At 59.6% G+C, this 20091-nt stretch overlaps 1 protein-coding gene across 2 annotated transcripts; it reads left to right on the plus strand.

Annotated features, from left to right (window-relative positions):
* The first annotated feature begins 6742 nt into the window (after positions 1–6742).
* Positions 6743–18107, plus strand: ADRA2B (adrenoceptor alpha 2B). 2 transcript variants are annotated; one of them, XM_086700489.1, is made up of 2 exons: positions 6743–8565; positions 16396–18107. In XM_086700489.1, coding segments are annotated over exons 1-2 (1326 nt in total). In that variant the 5' UTR covers positions 6743–7240; the 3' UTR covers positions 16397–18107. The 2 variants fall into 2 exon arrangements, with proteins under 2 accessions (XP_086556615.1, XP_025783138.1); XM_025927353.2 differs by lacking the exon at positions 16396–18107 and having other exon boundaries at positions 6743–10510.
* Positions 18108–20091: the final 1984 nt, after the last annotated feature.

Below are 20091 nucleotides of genomic sequence, written 5' to 3' on the forward strand. Positions count from 1 at the left end.
GGGAAGGTAGGCCAGTCAAGAGCTGCCTGGTTCTGCCTGCTTTCAACTTCTGCCCTAGTCCCGGAGGCTGCTGGGAAGGGGAGGTGACATTCTCTAGGGCTCCAGGGCCAGGGGTCTGGAAAGGGGGGCAGAGGCAGGCTCCAGCCCTGAAGTCCCCTGGGAATCATTCTGTAGGTGAGTCACAGCCTTCCCAGCATGCTAAGGTACTGCCTCTGTCTCTCCCTTGGGCCAGGACTTGCAGGGGAGCCCATGGCTCGTGGGAGAAGTCTCCCATCCCTGATGTCTGGGTGCTAGGAGTGTTGTCCTGCGGCTGTAACCTGCATCCCTATTCCCCAGGAGGCTTTCAGCTTGCTCCCCTGCAGTGCAGGAAGGTTCTAGAGGCAGGGATGCCACTCCATGGGGCGACGAGGAAGGGTTGGAGGCACCCTCTAACACTGCACAATGGGGAAACTCAGCAAGAATGTGAGGCCCCTGAACATAGGACTCAAAGCTCCTTCCCAGCCTGCTCTGCTTTCCAAGAACCCTTCCCTTCCACACAGGGACTTGGCCAGAGGAGGCCCTGGAAGGTGTGAAGGGGCTGTAGGGGAGGGGGCTGGTCACCCTGCTTATCTTCCTTCAGCAAAGCCCTATTCCTGGCTCCTGCTTCCTGTGTGAGGGCTGTTCCAGGAATGAATAAGGTCTCCACATGGGCTGACAGGCCAGGAGCACCGCCCCCCCCCCCCCACCCCCAGAGCTGGAGTGGCACCATCCTTATGAACTGTCAGAAGCCCCAGGAAGCCCTGCCTGGAGGGAAGTAGGGGCCTGTGCCCTGGCCCCGTGGGGCCAAGTTCCTCACATGTTTTGGGGGAAGGCAAAAATAAAATTGGGTACTTGCTCCAGGAGCTAGGTACTGGGCTGTGCCTGAGTGCATTTTAACCCTGCCGACTGACCTGGGAGGGGCCCTCAGGTGGTTACACCCACTTTCTTGGGGTGGAGAGCGGGGAAGCAGAGGGTCAGCAGCGCAGGGCTGAGGCTTGCTGTGCTTGAGTTTGGGGAAGAGCGTGGCCTTTGCCAGCCTCCTGGGCCGAGTCGGGGTAGGGGGGCATCCTTGCAGGAGCCTGGAGCCTCTGCCCTCAGTCTCTCTTGGGTTTCAGTCTTGAGTTCAAGGGATTTTCTCAGACTGAACAGGGGCCTGGTCTCAGGGATTAGCCTTAGGGAAGGACCGTCGGGTGGGGGAAACGCTGTCCCTCTGCTTGCCCCCCGGACACGAGGGGAGGACTGTCTGAGTTTAAAGTGGGTGACGTGCTCCTCGCAGGGTGACAGCTCCCCTGGGAGATTCCCAAGCAAAGATCGAGAATGTAATGTAGTGCCCCAGCCTATCAGAGAAATGAGTGTGGCCGCCTTAGCATCTCTGGGTCTAAGTAGTGGAGCCAGGCCTCTGGTTCTGGGCTGGGGGTTCTCGGTGGTCACCCTACGTCAGAGCAGGTGAAGTGCTGGGTGACCACGAGGAGGCCCTCCCCGTTCTTAGAGGCTGCCCGTGATGAGCCTCCGTTAGGATATGGCTTTCGGTCTCAGAATTTGGGCTCTCCAGAGGGTGGGGCTGGCCGAGCCCGGCAGCTCAAGGGGAAGAGTGTTTTGCCCTCTTCTTTGGGGGTGATCAGGGATGAGGCTGCCCTTGTCGTTCCCCCATGGAGCCACCTATCACTACAGCTCCCCTTTTGCAGGCCTGTTCCACAGGCGCCACCCTGCCCCTGGGGTCCAGCCCCTGGAGCCCTGGCATGAGGGGTGTGCTGTGGCTGGGGCCCTGGGCTGTCACCCTGGTCTGTGGCCTATTCCCCAATCCCCAGGCACATAACTATATGGGCTCACTCATCAATTTGTTCACTCATTCGACAGAATCGGTTGTATTACATGCCAGGCTGGCTCGGCTATAGGCACCAGGAGTAACACGGTGGGCAAGGCAGGGTTTCTATTCTTGTGGAGGTTATTTGGGGGGTGGGAGAGGGATGGGCCGTGATTAGATAAATAAGGACAGTGATTAAGTAAGATTGGTAAATGATTGGGGGGGGGCATTCCTTTAGGTTCGTATTTCAACTGGGACCCAAATGATAGGAGGGACTACCTTATAAAAAAAAAATCCAAAGAAATAGCCAGTGCAAAGGCCCTAAGGCACGAAGAAGGAAGGGGTGATGGGAGGGGTGAAATGAGGTGGGATGGGGGATGTTGGCAGAGCAAGGTGAGTGAGGGATGGTTTTATTCCACGAGCAACAGGGAGCAGCCACTGGAGGGTTCTAAGTAGGGGAGGGGCAAGATCCAAGATTTAAAAAAAATTAAAAAAAAAATCACTCTGGATGCTCCGTGGAAAATAGACCGGAAGCAGGGAGAACAGTTGGAAGCCACTAACTACGGTTGTACAAACCAGAGTGATGGGGACTGTGGAAATGGGCAGAAGTGGATGCTTCTGGAGTATGTTTTGGAGGTTGAGGCAACCACACTTGTGACTGACGCAGGCGTGAGGGCCCCACATACAGCACCGAGACCTCAGGAGAGGAGAGAGTGTGTGGGCCGAATGAGCCTGGAGTTCAGGGCTGGAGATGTAGTTTGGGGAGTCCTCAGCCTCTAGGTGGGAGCTGTGGAGCTAGAGGAAACTACCAAGAGGAGTTTGGGGCCAGAAGAAAAGGGACCCCAGGACTGAACAGCGGTGCTGCGACATTTAGGCCAGGGTCTCTCCGTCTCCGCGTTACTAGTGTTTTGTGTCATAGTTGTCGTGGGGGCCGTCCTGTACGTTGTAAGGTGTTTAGCAGGGCCCTTGGCCACTACCCACGAGATGCCAGTAGCTTCCCCTTCCTCTTGTGACAATCGAGAAATCTCTTCAAGTGCCAGATTGCCAAATGTCCCTGGAGGAGAAGGGGCAAAAACCACTCTCCGTGAGAATCGGTGATTGGGAGTTTTGGGGGAGAAGAGGGGCCTGAGAAGGAAGGGGTGACCCGTGAGGAGGGAGTCAGGCCTGCAGTGTCCCCAGGGTGGGCAAGAGTCTGTCGTCTAAAATGTTGCTGAGAAAATTAAGAGGACACACTCGGGCATGAGTCCCGAATGACCCACCAGCAGTAGATTCAGCCGAGGACAGGGTGCAGGTGCCCCATGGAGGGTCAAGGAGAGAATGTGAGGGGTTAGAGACCGTGCAGCAAAGAGTTTGAGAAGCCAGAAGCTACAGAGGACATAGAGGGCTTTCCAGGGCAGGGCCTGGCCCTGTAGCAGGGGAGGAGTGACCGTGGAGGGTGATAATTGCAGGAGCAGAGTCCTGGGGGATAGGAGAGGGTTCGGGACACACACGAAGGACTTGCCCTCGGAGCAGAGATGGAGCTCGGATGCAGGCGCTTGTGGGGGTGACTTCCTGCCTAATGGCTTTCATCTTCTAAGTCCGAGGCAAAGTCACAGCTTGGAGGGGGGGAGGGCGTGCGGGGCGAGGAGGAGGAGAGGGATGTGGATTCTGAAGAGTGGGAAAGGTGAGCACATTAGAGAAGTCTGGAGATCTGTGGTCCTGACTTTAAAGCGAGGCCAGTGGATGCAATGAATGTTTTGCACCGGAAAGAGCAGCTGTTGGGGTAAAAGCTGGGGGGGAGGGGTGATTTAGGTCTGACCAGGGTTGGGGTTTTGTCGGGTGAGGTGTGATGGAGGAGAGGGTGGTGGCCTTACATTATAGAGGGCGTGGCTCAAGGGCCTGGGAAGGTCAAGGGGTTGGGTCACACAGGGTGGGGGTTCGGGGGATTTGAAAGGTTGCGGCTACTGGGGAAAGCTGGGGTGCGAAGCCCAGTTGGGCGTCGTCCCTGCGGAACCCTGGCACAGGAGAATCTGGGGCCGGTGTCCTCTCTCGGACCCGGAGAAGTGGCTCCAGCGCGATCAGCTAAGGTGGCACATCTCTTGCTGTGCTCTCACAGTTAGGGATGGGACAGCTGTCCCTCTTCTTTGGAAAAGATGGTGCGAGGTCAACTTCCCCCCCACCCCCGGCCCCTCTTCCCAAGGGCACCCCTCGGGGACGCCTTCATTTGGCCCTACCTTCAGAAAGGCTCCTGTGGAGGTCATCCGTGGACGCCAGGCTGCCACTCCCCCTCGTCATTCAGCAATCTTGGCCAGGTACTGGGGACAGAGAAGGGATGTGTGCTCCAGCGGACGGTGGGGGAGGGGTGCGTGATGCAGCAAACCCATCCACCCCCACCTCAGTACCTCTCTGAGCGTGAAAGCGGTACTGTGGACGTAGCATCAAAGAACTTGAAAAGCAGTGTCTCTTTCTCTCTGCGAGGGCAGTGGGTGAAAGGTGAGTGGACCTTGGAGAGTCGGGGAGGGGGGGTGGTGCCAGCCCCTGGGAAGGACTGGAGATGTGGGAGCTCAGGGCTTGCCCAGGGACCAACAGGTAGCCTGGTGGGGCCGGGAAGGCAGGCCAGTGCCCATCACGGCCTTCCTCTCCCACCACAGGTGGCTGGGTGCTCCTGGCTGGGTCCGGGATTGAGTCCTGCCAGCCCTGGTGGAAGTGGTCAGATCCAGTTGGGGAAGAGCTGAAGGAAAGCCCTGCTAAGGCTCTGATTCATGCGGGGCTGGGCAGAGCAGGCAGTACTGGAAGGTGCATGCGGGGGATGTGGAAGCTGCAGAGAAGAGGGGGAATCAAGTCATAGGATGGTCTCCACTGCCCCAAGAGCCAGCTGCACATCTTGGAGGTGGCAGCAGGTGACACCCTGGGGCTGTGTCTCACAGATGCCTGTAGACTCTCCCTGGCTCCCTCCCCCCTCCCCTGCTCCCCGCCCCAGGCTTGTGCCCATTAGGGCGTGACACTTGGTAGATCCAGAGCTGCCCCTTCAGTGAAGACCCAGTGGGGGGGGGGGGGGGGGAAGGAGCAGGGGAGAGAGTCTGAGCAGCCCTGGCTTCAGCTCCTTCAGGGTCCTGGCAGCCTCACCTTTCAAGGAAAACTTGGGCCAGGAGACAAAAGGCTGATGCTGATTGCAGTGTTGGGAGATACCCAGTGCCCCCCCCCCCCAGTCTGAGTATGGTGGGAGAGAATGAAAAAGTGGTCCCTCTTAATGTCCCTATGGGCCACCACAACGCTCAGACTCCTCAGCCCCCTCCGCCCCTGGGACAGGGAGTCTCGGAGACAAGGCAGGAAACTACCTAAGTGGCTGCTTTCCAAGTTCCGGTGGCCACCCCTCAGTCCTCCCTCAGGGAAGGGGCTACCGAGGCTTCTCCATCCCTGGCAACCTCAGGGCCCAGGCCTATCAGCCTAGCCCAGCCGGTGGGAGGGATGTGTCCATAAAAACCTGTCTCTGGAGGAGGTGAGACAGGCTGGCTGCCCTCTCCCACCATCAGGCTGTCGGGCGATCCACCTAAGAAAACAGCTGAGTAGAATGGCAGGAGGCAGGGGCGGACTTGTACGGAGGAACCCCGCCACCCCCTGCCGTGTGAGCCTGGGTAGGGGTGAGATATTGTCTGTGGGCACTGAGCGGTCATTCCCTGGTCCCGTGAAGATGGAACAGTCAGGAAGGGAGGTGCAGTATGCGTGCTGTCTCGAGGCCTGGTCCTCTGGAGGAGGCCCACTTTCAGCAGTGGCTCGAGGCTTATTTATACAGAGGATGTCATGCAGAGCTGTGGGCTATAAATATGGGGCCTGGCTCTAGCCTGGGGTTATAGCGTCAGGGGCTCCAGAAGCGGTGAAAAAATGTGCCCTTGAGGCTGCCCAGCCTGACGCTGGTGGCAGCAGCCACAGGGAGAGTGAGTAGGGTGAGGGTGCCAGACGGGGCTCCTTCCACAGCCACTCCAAGAGGGTGTGCAGCAGATATGTGGGGGGTGCAGGAATGGAGGGGGGTGGTGTCAAAACACAAAGGGATGCTTCTCCCTTCATAGCTTCCCCTGACACCTACTTTTTCTCTGAGCTGTGTTAAGAAGACCCCACCCTTGCCTGAGTCTCCATTGCTGCTGCTGAGAGTGGAGTCCAAGCCAGTTTTCCTCTTACCTCTTTGCCCTTAGTGGAGGAAACCGAGGCAGCTGCGGGGAAACAGAAACACTGAAGTCCTAAATCTTGGAGCACTGGCTTGCCCCACCGACCTTGGGAGCCTTTTCCGTGCGCCCCCCAGAACGCGGCGAGGACGCGGGTCTCCCGGCTGGCCGCGGACTATCGCCACACGCGGGCGGCGGCAGGGGGCGCTCGCAACCTGCCACGCGCGCCTCCCTGGGCTCCGCAAGCCCGACGGAATCCGCTCCGGGAGAGACAGCATTTGGGGAAGGGGTTCCAAGGCAGTCTTCCCGCTCCCCCAACTCCTACTCGGCTTCCTTCGCGGGCACCGGGTAGGAGGGGGTGGTTCATTATGTTCCGGTGGCCCCAATCCACCCACCCACCCACCCACCCTCTCCTTGGGGCTCCTGGGCGGCGCGGGGAGAGATCAGCTGGCGCCCACCGTCCTAGATCCTGGTGCTCGGACCCGGTCTGCAGGAAGAGAGGACCCTCCCGGGTCCCAGCGCCCCGTGCGCACCCATCCTTCCACTTCTGCAAACGTCCTTCCCGGAGTCCCGAAGACCCCAGACGCGGATCTCTGGCCTTCCGTGGCGCGGAGGCCAGGAGGCAAAGGGGTAGGAGCGCCAGGGCGGAGGCCCTCGAGGAGGGCGGGCTGCTGCCGGCCGGTCCTCCCGCTAGGCGCACCTTCCACCCATCCGTGGTCTGCCGCCCGCCCCGCCTCCCTCCCCTCCTCCTACTCCCGCCTCCCGTCTCCTCCCTCCTCCGGCGCGCTCGCTCTCCTCCCATTCCCCTGCGCGGCGGACTGCTTGCAAGCGCGGCTCGCGGCCAGAGCCAGCGAGCGGAACGGGCGCCTCGGCTGCTGCGCCTCCTCCGAGAACCGGTGGCGCGCCCCCCTTCCCCCCAACGCCGGGCCTGCCGGGTCCCGGGTCCCAGCGTGCGTCCAGCAGCTTCGTAGCGGGAGGGCGCAACTTTCCCCCGGTCCCGGGCGGGGCGGGGACGGCAGCGGGACAACTTGGAAAACTTCTCCGGAGAGGACGGCAGGGACGCCGGGTGTCGGTGGAAGAGGATGTAGGAGGGCGGTGGCTGGCCCCAGGCATCCCTCCGTCTCCTTGGCCGGGTTCGGCCTGGCCATGGGGCTCCAGCGCCTTGTGCGCCGCCAGGGGGTCGATCCCCCCTTCTAGACTAGCTGCGTAGGACAGTACCCTCTCCGGCTGAGCACGCTCTGGGCGAGCAGCGACCCCTCTGGCCGCGTCCCGCCCCGTCATGGACCACCAGGAGCCCTACTCGGTGCAGGCCACCGCGGCCATCGCGGCGGTCATCACGTTCCTCATCCTTTTCACCATCTTTGGCAACGCGCTGGTCATCTTGGCTGTGTTGACGAGTCGCTCGCTGCGCGCCCCGCAGAACCTGTTCCTAGTGTCGCTGGCCGCCGCCGACATCCTGGTGGCCACGCTCATCATCCCTTTCTCGCTGGCCAACGAGCTGCTGGGCTACTGGTACTTCCGGCGCACGTGGTGTGAGGTGTACTTGGCGCTCGACGTGCTCTTCTGTACCTCGTCCATCGTGCACCTGTGCGCCATCAGCCTGGACAGGTACTGGGCCGTGAGTCGGGCGCTGGAGTACAACTCCAAGCGCACCCCACGCCGCATCAAGTGCATCATCCTCACCGTGTGGCTCATCGCAGCTGTCATCTCCCTGCCGCCGCTTATCTACAAGGGCGACCAGGGGCCCCAGCCTCGTGGGCGCCCGCAGTGCAAACTTAACCAAGAGGCCTGGTACATCCTGGCCTCTAGCATCGGATCTTTCTTTGCACCCTGCCTCATCATGATCCTGGTCTACCTGCGCATCTACCTGATCGCCAAGCGCAGCCACCGCAGAGGTCCCAGGGCCAAGGGCCGCCCTAGGGAGGGTGAGTCTAAGCAGCCCCGCCCCGTCCCTACTGGAACTTCAACCAAAATGCCAACCCTGGCCTCTCTGGCTGCTTCTGGAGAGGCCAATGGTCACTCCGAGCCCACTGGGGAGAAGGAGGAGGGGGAGACCCCTGAAGATCCTGCGACCCCTGCCTTGCCACCCAGCTGGTCAGCCCTTCCCAACTCAGGCCAGGGTCGGAAGGAAGGCGTTTGTGGGGCATCTCCAGAGGAAGAAGCTGAGGAGGAGGAGGAAGAGTGTGAGCCTCAGGCCTTGCCAGCATCTCCTGCCTCCGCCTGTAGCCCACCCCTGCAGCAGCCACAGGGGTCCCGGGTGCTGGCAACACTACGTGGCCAGGTGCTCCTGGGCAGGGGCGTGGGCACCTCGAGCGGGCAGTGGTGGCGGCGGCGGGCGCAGCTGACTCGGGAGAAGCGGTTCACCTTTGTGCTGGCCGTGGTCATCGGCGTTTTTGTGCTCTGCTGGTTCCCCTTCTTCTTCAGCTACAGCCTGGGTGCCATCTGCCCACAGCACTGCAAGGTGCCCCATGGCCTCTTCCAGTTCTTCTTCTGGATCGGCTACTGCAACAGCTCGCTGAACCCCGTCATCTATACCATCTTTAACCAGGACTTTCGCCGTGCCTTCCGAAGGATCCTTTGCCGCCAGTGGACCCAGACGGCATGGTGAGCCACCTGCCCGCCACCCGTGTGGGGTTGGTGCCAGGCGGCACCAGGGCCACTCTGATTCTTGCCCTATTTTATGTGGCCACCTCCCTGGGGCTTTCTGGTCCCTGCCTGGGTCCTGCAGGCTTCATCTTGGGAGCCCCCTGGGAGGGGCAGGGGCCGGGGTGCTGTTCACAGGGGTCCAGCTGAGGCCTCCGATTGCTGGCTTGGCTGTGGGGGGACATCTTCTCTACCCCCGTGAACACAGGCCCACGGATGAGGCTTGGACCTTCCTGAACATAGCCAAGGCTGGGCCAGATAGAGCACTTCTCTCCCAATGCCCCAGACCCCTGCAAGCCCATGGGTGGGCTTTCCTTCCTTAAGGACCCTTTGTTCCCTGGCTGGTCACTTGCTTGTGGCGTTTTTGTTTCTCATCTTCCCCGGGTAAAGAGCAGGAAGCCAGCCTTCCACTTTTCCCAGGAGGACCCGCTGCTGAGGAGGAAGAGGCAGAAACGAGGGATCCACGTTGGGCGCCCATGGTCCCCATCAGGCACTGGGTGGGGAGTTAACGGCCTGGCCCTGTTTCTGGTCCTTCTTCCCTCTCCCCCTACCTTTAGATTTGTAGCTCCTTTAAAGGCCAGAACCTTCTCTGGAATCGTTTTCCTTACCTGGCAGCCCTCTGGCAGGCGGGTGTGTGCCAGCAGAGGCCTCGCCTTGGTGGGGTGGTCTGGAGGTCTGGCCTCTGCCTCGACGGGAGATCCCTGATCACTAGCATTCACCCCCTGCAAAAACCTGGCGACAATGGCTTGCCGCCTACTTGCTGCAGGGAGATGAAAGGCTTTGCGGAAAGCTTTGAGCTCCGTGGGGGAACGCACTAGAGAACCAGAAAATATGATTATTTGGAGATATAAAAATCCCCTTTCTCTGTCTTTACCACCACCTGTCTTCCTGTAGACTTTTTGTTCTGCGCCTGGGGTGCGGGAATTCTTACCCCAAACTGGAAGTGGGGAATGGTAGAGAGAACCAACTACTTCACTTAAAGGATTTCTTCGAGAACACGTTCTTGTGCCTGCAAGGGTTTAGTTGTTATGCTGCATGACAGCTCCTCGACATTTCACCCGCGACACCGAGAGGGTTTTCGGTGGCCTGGGCCCCCCCCCCCCCCAACGGGGGACAAGTCTTTTGTCATCAAGCAGGCAAATTGTTTCCCCAAGATGGCCCAAAATACCCACCCCATCAGAACAATCTGAGATGAGAGTCTGTGGTGGGTGACAGGGCCCCCAGGCAGGCGCTGGGGCTGGAACGGGCGAGTGAGGGCCCTGTGGACTCCTTCAGGAGCCTTCCACCAGAGCGCCCAGGCGGCTCTCCAAGCCCCACGTGGGTCCCTGTGATGTGTAACTGATCCTACCTTGGGTGGGGGCCGGCTGGCCATCTCTGACCCAGCCATGTTGCTTCACCCCACTGATGAGGCTCCAGGGGCCTCTCCTCTCCTGGTTCTCTCCCCAACCCCAGGACCTAGCACCCAGAAGACTTGGGAGCATTGGAAGGATGTTTTCCAGTCTTCTCCAAGGAGCTCCTGGCTTCAGCATTAAGCCAGCGGGCATCTAGCATGGGGGGTAGGGCTGAGCAGCCAAGGCACTGTTGGCACTCTGAGGGGCCCGGCCGGATTTGGAGAGCTTTCTGGGGTGGAGAGAATGGAGGAGACCAAAGAGAGTCCTTTCTGGGGAGAGGGGCTGTCTAGCTCCTTCTTACAGTCTCATTGTGAGGCCAGGGCATTGCCTTGGGGGGAGGCTGGGGAGGCTGGGCCCAGGGGAGTGGCTGACTTGTGACATCTGCTGACTGGTCTTGCGTGTGTCCCGGGAGACTCCTGCAATTATTGCCTGTGGCCCCCTTGTTGTGATATGCAGGTATTTTTTTTTTTAAGTCTGAGCTATTTTATCAATAAAGGATATTTTGTAATAAGCAAGCTGTGTCCTTGTTGCCCAAGGGCTGCCGGGAGTAATTATTTCTCAGCTACTTGAATAGCATCTGTAAGCATGGGCTCCCTCCCAGGGCCAGTTGCCCTTTCCTCCCCTAGGTACCTGGTACCTATCCACCTGCCTGTCTGCTTTGTCCATTCCGCGTCCCTTATCATTGCCAGTCAGTGGGACGAGAGTGGCCAGAGAAGCCTGAGACTGGCTGCCTGGCAAGGGAAGAAAAGGAGGGCTTCCCGGAGGAGGGGGCCTTGGGGCTGGGTCTTGGGGGAAGAGCAAGGGTACACCAAGAAACAAGACAGGAAAGGTGTTTCGGGCAGAGGACAGCACGCGCCAAGGGTGCGTTTGGGGGATTTGTGATAGTTTGAGAGTCAGTCTAAAGCCAGCCCCGCCTCGCGGTCAGGTGCAGCAGCTGGGGGCCAGAGGAGGTAGTTGGACAGCACCCACGGGAGGCGGGAGGAACACGGGGAGGAAGGCAGGACTGTCACTCTGCAGAATGTTTTCAGCTGCTGTCTTCGGCGAGGGCAAGAGTGGAATAGAACCGCTCTGCTCCAGGCTCTTTGACGCTAAGATTCAGTTACGAATATCAGAGCTGGAGGACCTGTGGACGTCACTCCTATCAATCTCATTTCCCAGAGGAGGCCTCGGAGGCCCCAGAGCCACCATGTGAGTTGGGTAAGGAGTTGAGTCGGGGATCCCATCCCACCTCCGTGAGGGCAGCCTCTGGGGCCCGTATCAGGTTGGCCCGGTTCTGAGGGCCAGGGAGGCCAGCAGGCTGGGGGCAGGGGCAGGACCCAGGGAGGCGCGAGGGCTGGGAGGGAAGGGCAAAGGGAGGAGCAGTGAGGCCCCAGGGTCTGGTGGTGGGTGGCCATCTCCCATAAACAGGATTCACACTTTCCTGGGGCCATGGCTTCCTCCATGGGCAACGGATGGAGACTCCTACATATCTACCATCACTGGTGAACGTTGGGGAGGGACAGTGGGCTTCATCGAGGACTTGGTAAGAAAGCCACACTCGGTGGGGCGCCCGGGTGGCTCAGTCGGTTAAGCGTCGACTTCGGCTCAGGTCATGATCTCGCGGTTTGTGGGTTCGAGCCCCGCGTTGGGCTCTGTGCGGACAGCTCAGAGCCTGGAGCCTGCTTCCGATTCTGTGTCTCCCCTCTCTCTGCCCCTCCCCTGCTCATGCTCTGTCTCTCAATAATAAATAAACATTAAAAATAAATAAATAAATAAACAAACAAACAAACAAACAAGCCACACTCGCCCGGGAGGAGCTGCCAGCAATTCCTACCCGTCTGCGTTCCCAGCGCCAAAGCCGGGAGGCTTGATGGGGTTAGATTAAAGAAGTTCATTTGTTTCCATTGACCGAGCCAATCAGTCTTCTGGCACTTCGTCCGATTACCTTGTTTAATCCTTATGCCCACTGCGTAAAAGAAGGATCTGCCCATTTTTCTCAGGGGAAACAGAGGCTCAGAAAGCTGTGACGGCTTGACAGAGGTCACCAGTTGCAAGCTCTTTCCACTGGGCCACACTGTTTTACCTGAGGGTCTGTGGGAGGCAGGCCCCTGTGGCTGGGGGAAGAGCTCCCTGCCCAGTCTCTGGCGCTGGTGGCAGAAAATGAGCCCTTCTGGAGCTGGACTTCTGGCAGTCCAGTTTGAACACGTTACCTTAATTCTCCCAACCTTGCTGGGTGTGGCCGTTTTTACCAAGGAGGAAACTGAGGCCCCAGGTCACCCGGCTGGGCCCCCCGAACCACAAAGCGTTAAAATGCAGGTGCGGAAGAGTTGTGGTTCCAGCTCTCTCTCGGTGGCGCTGGCCGTTCGGGGATTCCGCAACTGCACCTGGCTGGAATCGACAGGCGGCCGTGCTGCGATGGGCTGCTTGTGCCTGTCACTGCTGCAGACTATGTGAGTGATGGTATGTGTTTCACAGGTTTTCCATTCCTGACAGCTCAGTCTAAACCCCGAATTTTAGTAAAGAAATGACTGAGGCCCAGGGAGCGATGGCTTGCCTTGGACCCCCACCCCCACAGCCACGTGGCGGCAGACGTGGCTGCCCTGTCACCGTGCCTGCCGTTCCAAGCCTTCACACTGAAGGGATAGCATCTAGACTCAAGGAATGACAGCACGGGTTCAGGAAACGTCCCCTGACAGCCGGCTGCGTGCCAGGGCCAGGGCTGGGCTCATCCCCGTTGTGCTACTTTATGCAGTTCTCAGATCCTCAGAGTCTGAGGATCAGAGTCCTGGGTCGCACAGTTAACAGGTGGTGCAGCTGGAGCTCAATCCCAGGACCCCCGGCTCCCAGGCTGCCTTCTCCTCCTCTTACCGCCGCCCCCCCCATTCCTGCTGTTCTGTGTGAACAGCACCTACGTTTGATTTCACCCTGAGCCCATCTGAGGGTTAGTTTGTTGAGGAGGTGGGCTCAGAGCAGCAGAGATGGGGGGGGGGCGGTATAGCACGCCTCCGCCCAGGAATAATCCCCCAAACACCTTGAAGGTGAGGGTGGGGGGACAGAAGGCAGCAGGGAGGCTTGGCAGTTCACCAGGTGGATGTGAGCTGTCTCGCCAGGGCGCGTCTACCTTCTGCGGACCTTTCTAGCTTCTGTCTTAGGACGACCTTGACAAAGGGAGGGACCAACCGAGAAGGCCGTTAAAGAAGCGGCGGAAGACATCTCCCCTCCAGTTTCACTCAGCGTGTAAGAATCTGGGTCCCTGGATCGCAGGGGATACCCTTGAAAGGGAGTTCAATCTCAGCCTCTGCCTCGGGCCAGCTGCTGAGAAATTCAGGTCCGCTGGAAATTCCTCTTTGGAACATTTCTGCGGGAGGGACACCCCCAATCCGCCTGCTCAAAAGGCACCTGTGCCCCTAGGGCCGACTGACCTGCCTCCAAGGCTCAAGGTGGAGCTCAAGGGGGAGGGAGTTTGTGAGGTCATTAGGCCCCTGCAACTCCCATCCTCCGCGTGACCTCCCTTTTCTGTGTGTGGGGGGCGGTGCCGAGAACGGGATGTGAGACCTCGCTCAGCTACGGCCTGCAGATGGGGTTGCTGCTGGCTGGGCCCGAAGAGCCCTCTGTCCAGGTGAAGCTGGTACTCGGCGATCTTCCGCTTCCCCGCTGCTGGCCAGGCGTTCTGCCTGGAGGGCCTGGTCGCTGTGCGCGGCAGGGCTGGTGTGGGACTTCGTGCCCGTGAAAATCGCACTGGGTGGGGGGGTGCTGGGGAGGCCGGGGTCATGCTCTGCCTTTGTCTGCCTTTGTCTGCATTTGTCGGGCTGCCCAAGCAGGGCTTGGTTCTTCTTGGGGCTTCACTGTCCCTGCCTGCCCACGAGGGGTTGACTCCATGGTCAACCATGGGTTGACCTAGCTTGAGGCTCCATCTCTGCCCTGCCCCCAGCTTTCTGGAAAACCCACATTCCGAGGGTGGGGAAGCAGGCCTCGGGCCTTCCCAGCCCGGCAGAGCCCCTGCCCTGTGCTGGCTGGAGGATCTCCCCCCAGCAGAGACCTCACGGCTTTGTGGGGGGTGATCTCCCTGCCTGCGGGTACCTCCGTGAGAGCCGGAGCTGGGCAGGGGTGGGAAGCTCTGCTCACGGTTGTTAGCAGGAGAGGCGGGAGCACTCAGCTAAAATTAGATTCTGGGATTCTTCGTGCTCCTGCATCCGTCCGTCCTTCCGTCCGGCGTGGGGACGGCTGTTGTCAGCACGCCAGGGCTGGAAGGAGCCTGGATGTCAGCTTGCACCCTCCCCAGGGCTTGCCGGCTCTGATCTTCTCACACCCTCGCCTGGCCTTTGGCCAAAGGCTCCTGCCCTTGGTGTGGCCTTGTGGCCATCTATCGATTAGCAGTGATTTAAAAGGAAGAGTGCCCTCCCCCCTTAATACCCACTCCCTCCCCCTGGGATTTTACCCCCCCCCTTCCTTCCTCTCTCCCCTCCTCTCCTGGCCCTTCCCACTTCCGGGTCCTCAGAGGCTTCTCCCCCTTCCCTGAGTGTCCCCTCTGCCTCCTGCTGAACCTCTGACTTCTGCCTCCCCCTTGGGGACGGTCCTGGCTCTTCATGGGACCTGCAGGCTCCATGGACCATTGTGGTTGCAAGGGGACCAGAACATACTAGAGACTAAAAAAGAGCCTCCCTCCCTGGCAGTTTGGGGCTATTTCTGGCCCTGCTGTAGCCCTCTGGGGTCCCTGGCGCTCTGGTGGCTGGGGGGGGGAAGGTGCTGGGCCCCAGCCCCAGGATGCAATGGTCTTAATCTTTGATTTCCCTGGGGAGGGGGCAGGCCCCTTCTGGAGCTGGGGGTGGGCCCTCCAACCTGAGGGCAGCCAAGGCTCAGATGGAATGCCACTACCTCTGCTCCCGTGGGGGCCTGGGCTGCTTTAGGAGGGAAGAGGGCCAGACCATGGTAGTGTGGGTGGCAGTGTGGAGTCCCGGTGTGCCTGTCATCCCCATTCCCACCGCAGGCTGGCTGCAGCTGGGAGACAGGGAGCGTGGGAGGCTGTCTGAGCCTGCTGCTGGGGTCCCTGGACACTGAAGTGGGGGGGGGGGCAAGGGTTAAATCCAGCCCTCCCTCCCAGGCTCCACTAGGTCCCCGGTGCTCTTGGTCAGGTGCCGCTGTGACACTGCTGTCCTGGCTACAAATTTGGACAGGCTATGGCCTCTCCATCCCATGCTGGCCTGGCAGCTGGAGTTATGGTGGGTGCAAGACTGGTGACTGCCGGAAGGATTCCCTCAGCTGTTTCTGAAGCATTGGCCAGGGTCCAGCGGCTTGGGTCATGGTCCCAGTAGGGCCATCAAATTGCTCGGTGACCTTGGGCAAATCCCTTCCCTTCTCTGGGCTTCAAATTCCTCGTTGTCAGATAAAGGAGTCGGTCGGATTGGAGCATGTTCAAGTCATGTCCTGGGTTCTGCCCTAAGAACCGTGGAGCAGGGGCAGGGAGAGAAAGGGGCCCAGTCAGTGGCTTCCTGTCCCCACTTCACCCCTGCTTTTTTCTACCTATCCATTTTTAGGAAGCAACTCCCCCTTCCCGCCCACCAGGCTTCCTCCTCTGGGGGCCCCTATGACCTCCATCCCCTTCCTACCCCAGGCTCACGTAACACACGTCAGCCACCTCCTTTGCAGGGAGGTCCCAGCAAAATCTCACCGGCGTGAACTTCAGAAGGGCCGCCTCGGAAGACATTCCTCCATGGCAGGCTGGGGGCTGGTGGCATGGGGGTGGACACGTGCCTGTGGTGTGGCAGAGGCCAGCCCTTGTTTTATGTTGGGTCTAAAGAAAGGCAGGGAGGGGCACCTGGGTGGCTCAGTCGGTTGAGTGTCTGACTTCGGCTCAGGTCATGGTCTCACCATTCAGTTCATGGGATTGAGCCCCGGGTTGGGCTCTGTGCCGACAGCGTGGAGGCTGCTTGGGATTCTCTCTCTCTCTCTCTCTCTCTCTCTCTCTCCCTCTCTCTCTCTCTCTCTCTCTCTCTCTCTCTGTGTGTCTCTGTCTCTTCCCCTCCCCCAGTTCTCCCTTTCTCTCCAAAATAAATAAACATTAAAAAAAAGGTGGGGAAGGGGAAGGGACGTGGGTGAGGTCCCCTGGGAGAAGGGCTCCTGGAGAAACCATGCTGCCATAGGGTCAGGACCAGAATGACACAGAGAGAGGAAGCCCACGTTAACCCCAGCTGCGGTGCGTGTGCCTTCCGCCTTCGGACGACGGAAGCTGAGGGCAGAGGGGGTGCCTGTGCTCCCCTCACAGCCCGGCACAGAGCGCACCAGGCAACATTGCTGATTGCGTGCGTTTTCCCAGGAAACTGGGGCAGCGTTGGCCTTAGTCACCTAAGGCTGGGGCCCCTGTGCTCTGGGAATGAATCTCTGATGTGGGGGCTTAATCGTTCTGTTTTGTTTTGTGTTCCAGAGTTTCCTAGAGAAATTCTGTTGGAAGGTTCGATGCTGGTCTTGGCTGAGCTAGGCGCGGGAGAACTGTCCTGCGGTGCGGGCGAAGCACCAGGACATCCCAGGAGGTGGTGGCAGGGACCTGTCCAGGAGTGTGGGAGCCTAGACGCGGCCGGTCAGAGAGAGGACAGGTAGAGAGAGCACACCGGTTGGATCATCCCACTGGCAACGTGAAAAGGGTACTGACTTTGTCGTCAAACCTGGCTTTGTTGCCTGTGGGCCACGTGGCCTCAGGCAAACCGCCAAACCTCTCTGAGCCTCAGTTTCCCCCCATTTCAAGTGGTAGGTTAACTACATTAGGATTGGAGAGGTGTGCTGAGAGGTAGACGTGTGTAGAAAAGGTCCTGAAAGAGTGCCCGGGAGTGGCAGGGCCAGTCTGATTATTCCTCTCAAAGTCCAGGTCCTTTTCAAGGTAAGCTAGTAGAACCCCTGGTCCCCGGTGCCCCCTGAGTCACCGCTCAGCAGCCTGATGGAAGGAGGGTGGGCTCTGTGCCCTGGAAGATGGCCCCCTCTGGCATAGGGAGTCTGCTCTTTCTACCTTCCCTCACCCCTTCCTTCCCTGGGCTCCAAAAGCCTCTCCCACCAAGAGCTTCTGCCAAGCTCTTTCCAGGGTATAGCTGGGAAGGGAAGGTCCTCAGGTGAATGTGTTAAATGTAGCATGTGTATACCTACCCCTCTACTGCTGTGTGCATGGCAGACGTCAGCTTTGGAACCCAGAACTCCCTATGCACTGAGACAAGCCCACAGGCAGTGCCAGCCAGGCATCCTCCAACAGCAGCAGCTGCTGTGCGAGATGAAACCCATTTGCCCCTCAGGGTGGGGAGAACCCTTGTTCTGGGCAGGCGTGGGGGAAAGGGCTGCCCGGCCTGATGGCAGGGGAGCCATTGAGGGCGGGAAGGAGGGCCGTTTCTGGAGACCTCTAGGATTTCTGCAGCCGCCACAGCAGCAGGACCCAGGGGTTGAACGTCCGGGCCCGGGAGAACCCCAGAGACTGAGAAGATTGCACAGTTGCCAGCAGAGGGAATGGGGCCAGGCAACATGGCAGAGGTTGGGTGAAAGTGGGGGCTTCTTGGGCCAGCACACCTTGGCCTGGGCCAGAGATGGGCAGGAAGAGTGGGAAAGGGGTGCAGGGGCACTAGGAGGTCTTATTCTCTCGAGAGTGTGTAAAGGAAGGCAAGGATGGTTCAAGAGTCACCCAGCCCCCGCAGTTGAATGGCCTATTCTGCTGCTTGTGAGTTCAATCACCTGGTTGGAGCGGATGGTGTTGCTTCCTGTGTTCCAGACTTTGGGCCCGATTTCCTCCACCTGCAGAGCACGAGGTCACCCTGCAGCCCCCATCCCCCAGTGTGCATCCGTGTGGCCGTGTGCTGAGCCTTCCCTGGCCCCTCCTAACATGTATCCCGTTTTCCCGCTGGAAGTTTCCTCAGCACTTATGACCAGCTAGCATCCTGGATATTTCACTTACCTGTCTGCTCCTTGTCATTGTCCCCTACTGGAATGTAAGCTCCCTGTGGGCTGTGATGGTTAACTCTCCCGTCCGCCGTGGATCCTAGGCCTGACTGTGCCCGACAAACAGTGAAAATGTAAGGACTGGCCTGGTTGGCCAGTTGCCCTTAACGCAGTCTCCAGGGTTATTAAAATATCCTTGGAAATGTGGTGAGGGGAAGAAAACCATATTTATGAGAATTCCTTCCAGGGAGGGAGGAAGAGTGGGCAGGAGGGTGGGAGGTGAGAGCCTCAAGGGATGGTCTCGAACAGTAACGGGTGTTGGTTGTTGGCTGAGCCACTTTTGGGGGCCGGGGGGGGGCGTGAGTCCCCCCACAGCATAGCTTTGGTTTGGCTGGGTGGACTGAACAAGTCTGGGGCCCGGGGGGAACTTCTGGGGCCTGTGGAGGTGGGTAGAGGCTGCCCCCAGTAATGCCCTCCACCCCCCACCCTCTGCCCTATGCCCATCTTGGCTGTAGTCACAGGCTGGACAGCTGGTCCAGGATGAGTAATTTCGAGGACCTGTGTCTAAGAGAGAGACAACACCACACTGCACCCTAGGGGTGAGGTGGGGGGCTCCTGGGGGGACCCAGTGGGCAAGGAAGAGGCCCCCGGCACCAAGGTTACAGAGCACAGAGGGAGGCAGTACAGAATAGGACACTCAGTATTCTAGGAGGGAAGGCGGGGCGGGGGACCTTGGTGAGGGCAGGAAGCCAGGAAGGAGGCCTGCGGGAGGGCTGCGCTCTGCTGAGGACTGATGGCTGGCGTCTCAGGCAGGAGGGGGACGGAAGGGGGAACAGGGGGGCAGAATACTGTCCCCGCTATGGCTTGGGTGTGGGTTTGCTCACGATCTGAGGTGCCTTCTGGCCCTAGGATGCACCCCAGGGGCAGGGGACAGGGCGGGGTGAGGCCCAGGGCCAGCAGCCCTGCTCCAGAGGCAGCTGACTAAAAATAAGTCGGGATGTCAGGGTCTCCTGGCTCCAGGAAGTGGGGAAGAATGATGAGTGTCAGGAGGAGGAGGAGGCAAAGGGGAGGAGACAGTCACAGCTGAAGGCGGCCAACAAACTTGTTTGTTTATTTTCTTCTCTCTGGCCTGAAGTCTCTCAGCTGGCTGCTCCCTGGGTTTGGGTGAGGGGCACTGGCCTCCATGGACCTGCGGGCCTCCCCAGACTCCTGGCTACATGCGGAGGACCCCGTTTCCCATGCATTCCTTTGAGTGCATCAAACCCTGTGCATCCAATTTCATTTCTACCCTTTCATTCTGCAGATGCAGAAACCAGGCCCAGGTAGCTTAGGCTCTTGTCTCAGTCACTTGGGTGGCTTTGCCTGGAGCCACAGCTGAGCCCAGGTCTCCTTGCGGCGGGGTGGGGTGGGGGGAGGGCTTCTGCAGGGGGCTTCAGCCCAGATAGGGCACCAACACCCACACGGCTCTTAGAATGAGGGGCGATGTGAGGGTCTGCGATGAAAAAGGCTGCTCTGCAGGTGTGGTAACAGGCCTGTGGGTATGACACCGGCCGCCCCACAATTCTTCAGGGTTTACACGGCCCCCACCTTAGCCCCCCTGCCAGGCTTGCTGATACCTTGGGGGCATGGTGTGTCTTCCCCTCCACCCTGCGCTCCGGGGGCTGGGAGGGCTTTTCAGATGCCAGGGTAAATGTGGAGGGCCCTCTCCCCTCCTTCCTCTCCTCACGCCAAAGAGCCCCTGTTGTGGCGAACCCTGACCACCCAGAGGTCATGGTCCCCTTGGCTGTCCTTGAGCCTCCGTGCCGGGCCACTCTTGCTCTGCCGAATGCCTGTTGCTTCACCTGTGCCCCTGTGGTCACGGTCGGGCCGGGCAGCGTGAGAGGGCAGCGAGGTCCTCAGGAGGGGGCTGGGCTCAGGTCCTGTGCCACCTGAGGCTGCAGGGACAGGCCTGCATCCCAGGGCTGTTGGAAAGGGCCCAGGGTTGCCAAGCAGCTTGCAGGAGGGACCCCTGTGCAAGGCTGTCAGCCCCCTTTATTCCCTCGCCTTCATTTCTCCTCCTCCTCTTCTTCCTTTGTTTCTCCAGGTCTGTTCATACATTCTCTAGAAGGGCTCAGAATCCTCAGTCTTGCCTCACTGACCACAGCTCCAGCCCATGAGCGCCCCCGTTCCCCTCTCTCACTCACATGCACGTGCAAGCACACCCTCCTTC

The sequence above is a fragment of the Puma concolor genome, chromosome A3, assembly GCF_028749965.1.
Source record: "Puma concolor isolate L17-30 chromosome A3, mPumCon1.1.hap2, whole genome shotgun sequence".
Taxonomy (NCBI): domain Eukaryota; kingdom Metazoa; phylum Chordata; class Mammalia; order Carnivora; family Felidae; genus Puma; species Puma concolor.

What these genes read in the sequence shown, in the direction of transcription:
- ADRA2B (XM_025927353.2), top strand. Translation starts at nt 7,241, where the DNA reads ATGGACCACCAGGAGCCCTACTCGGTGCAGGCCACCGCGGCCATCGCG.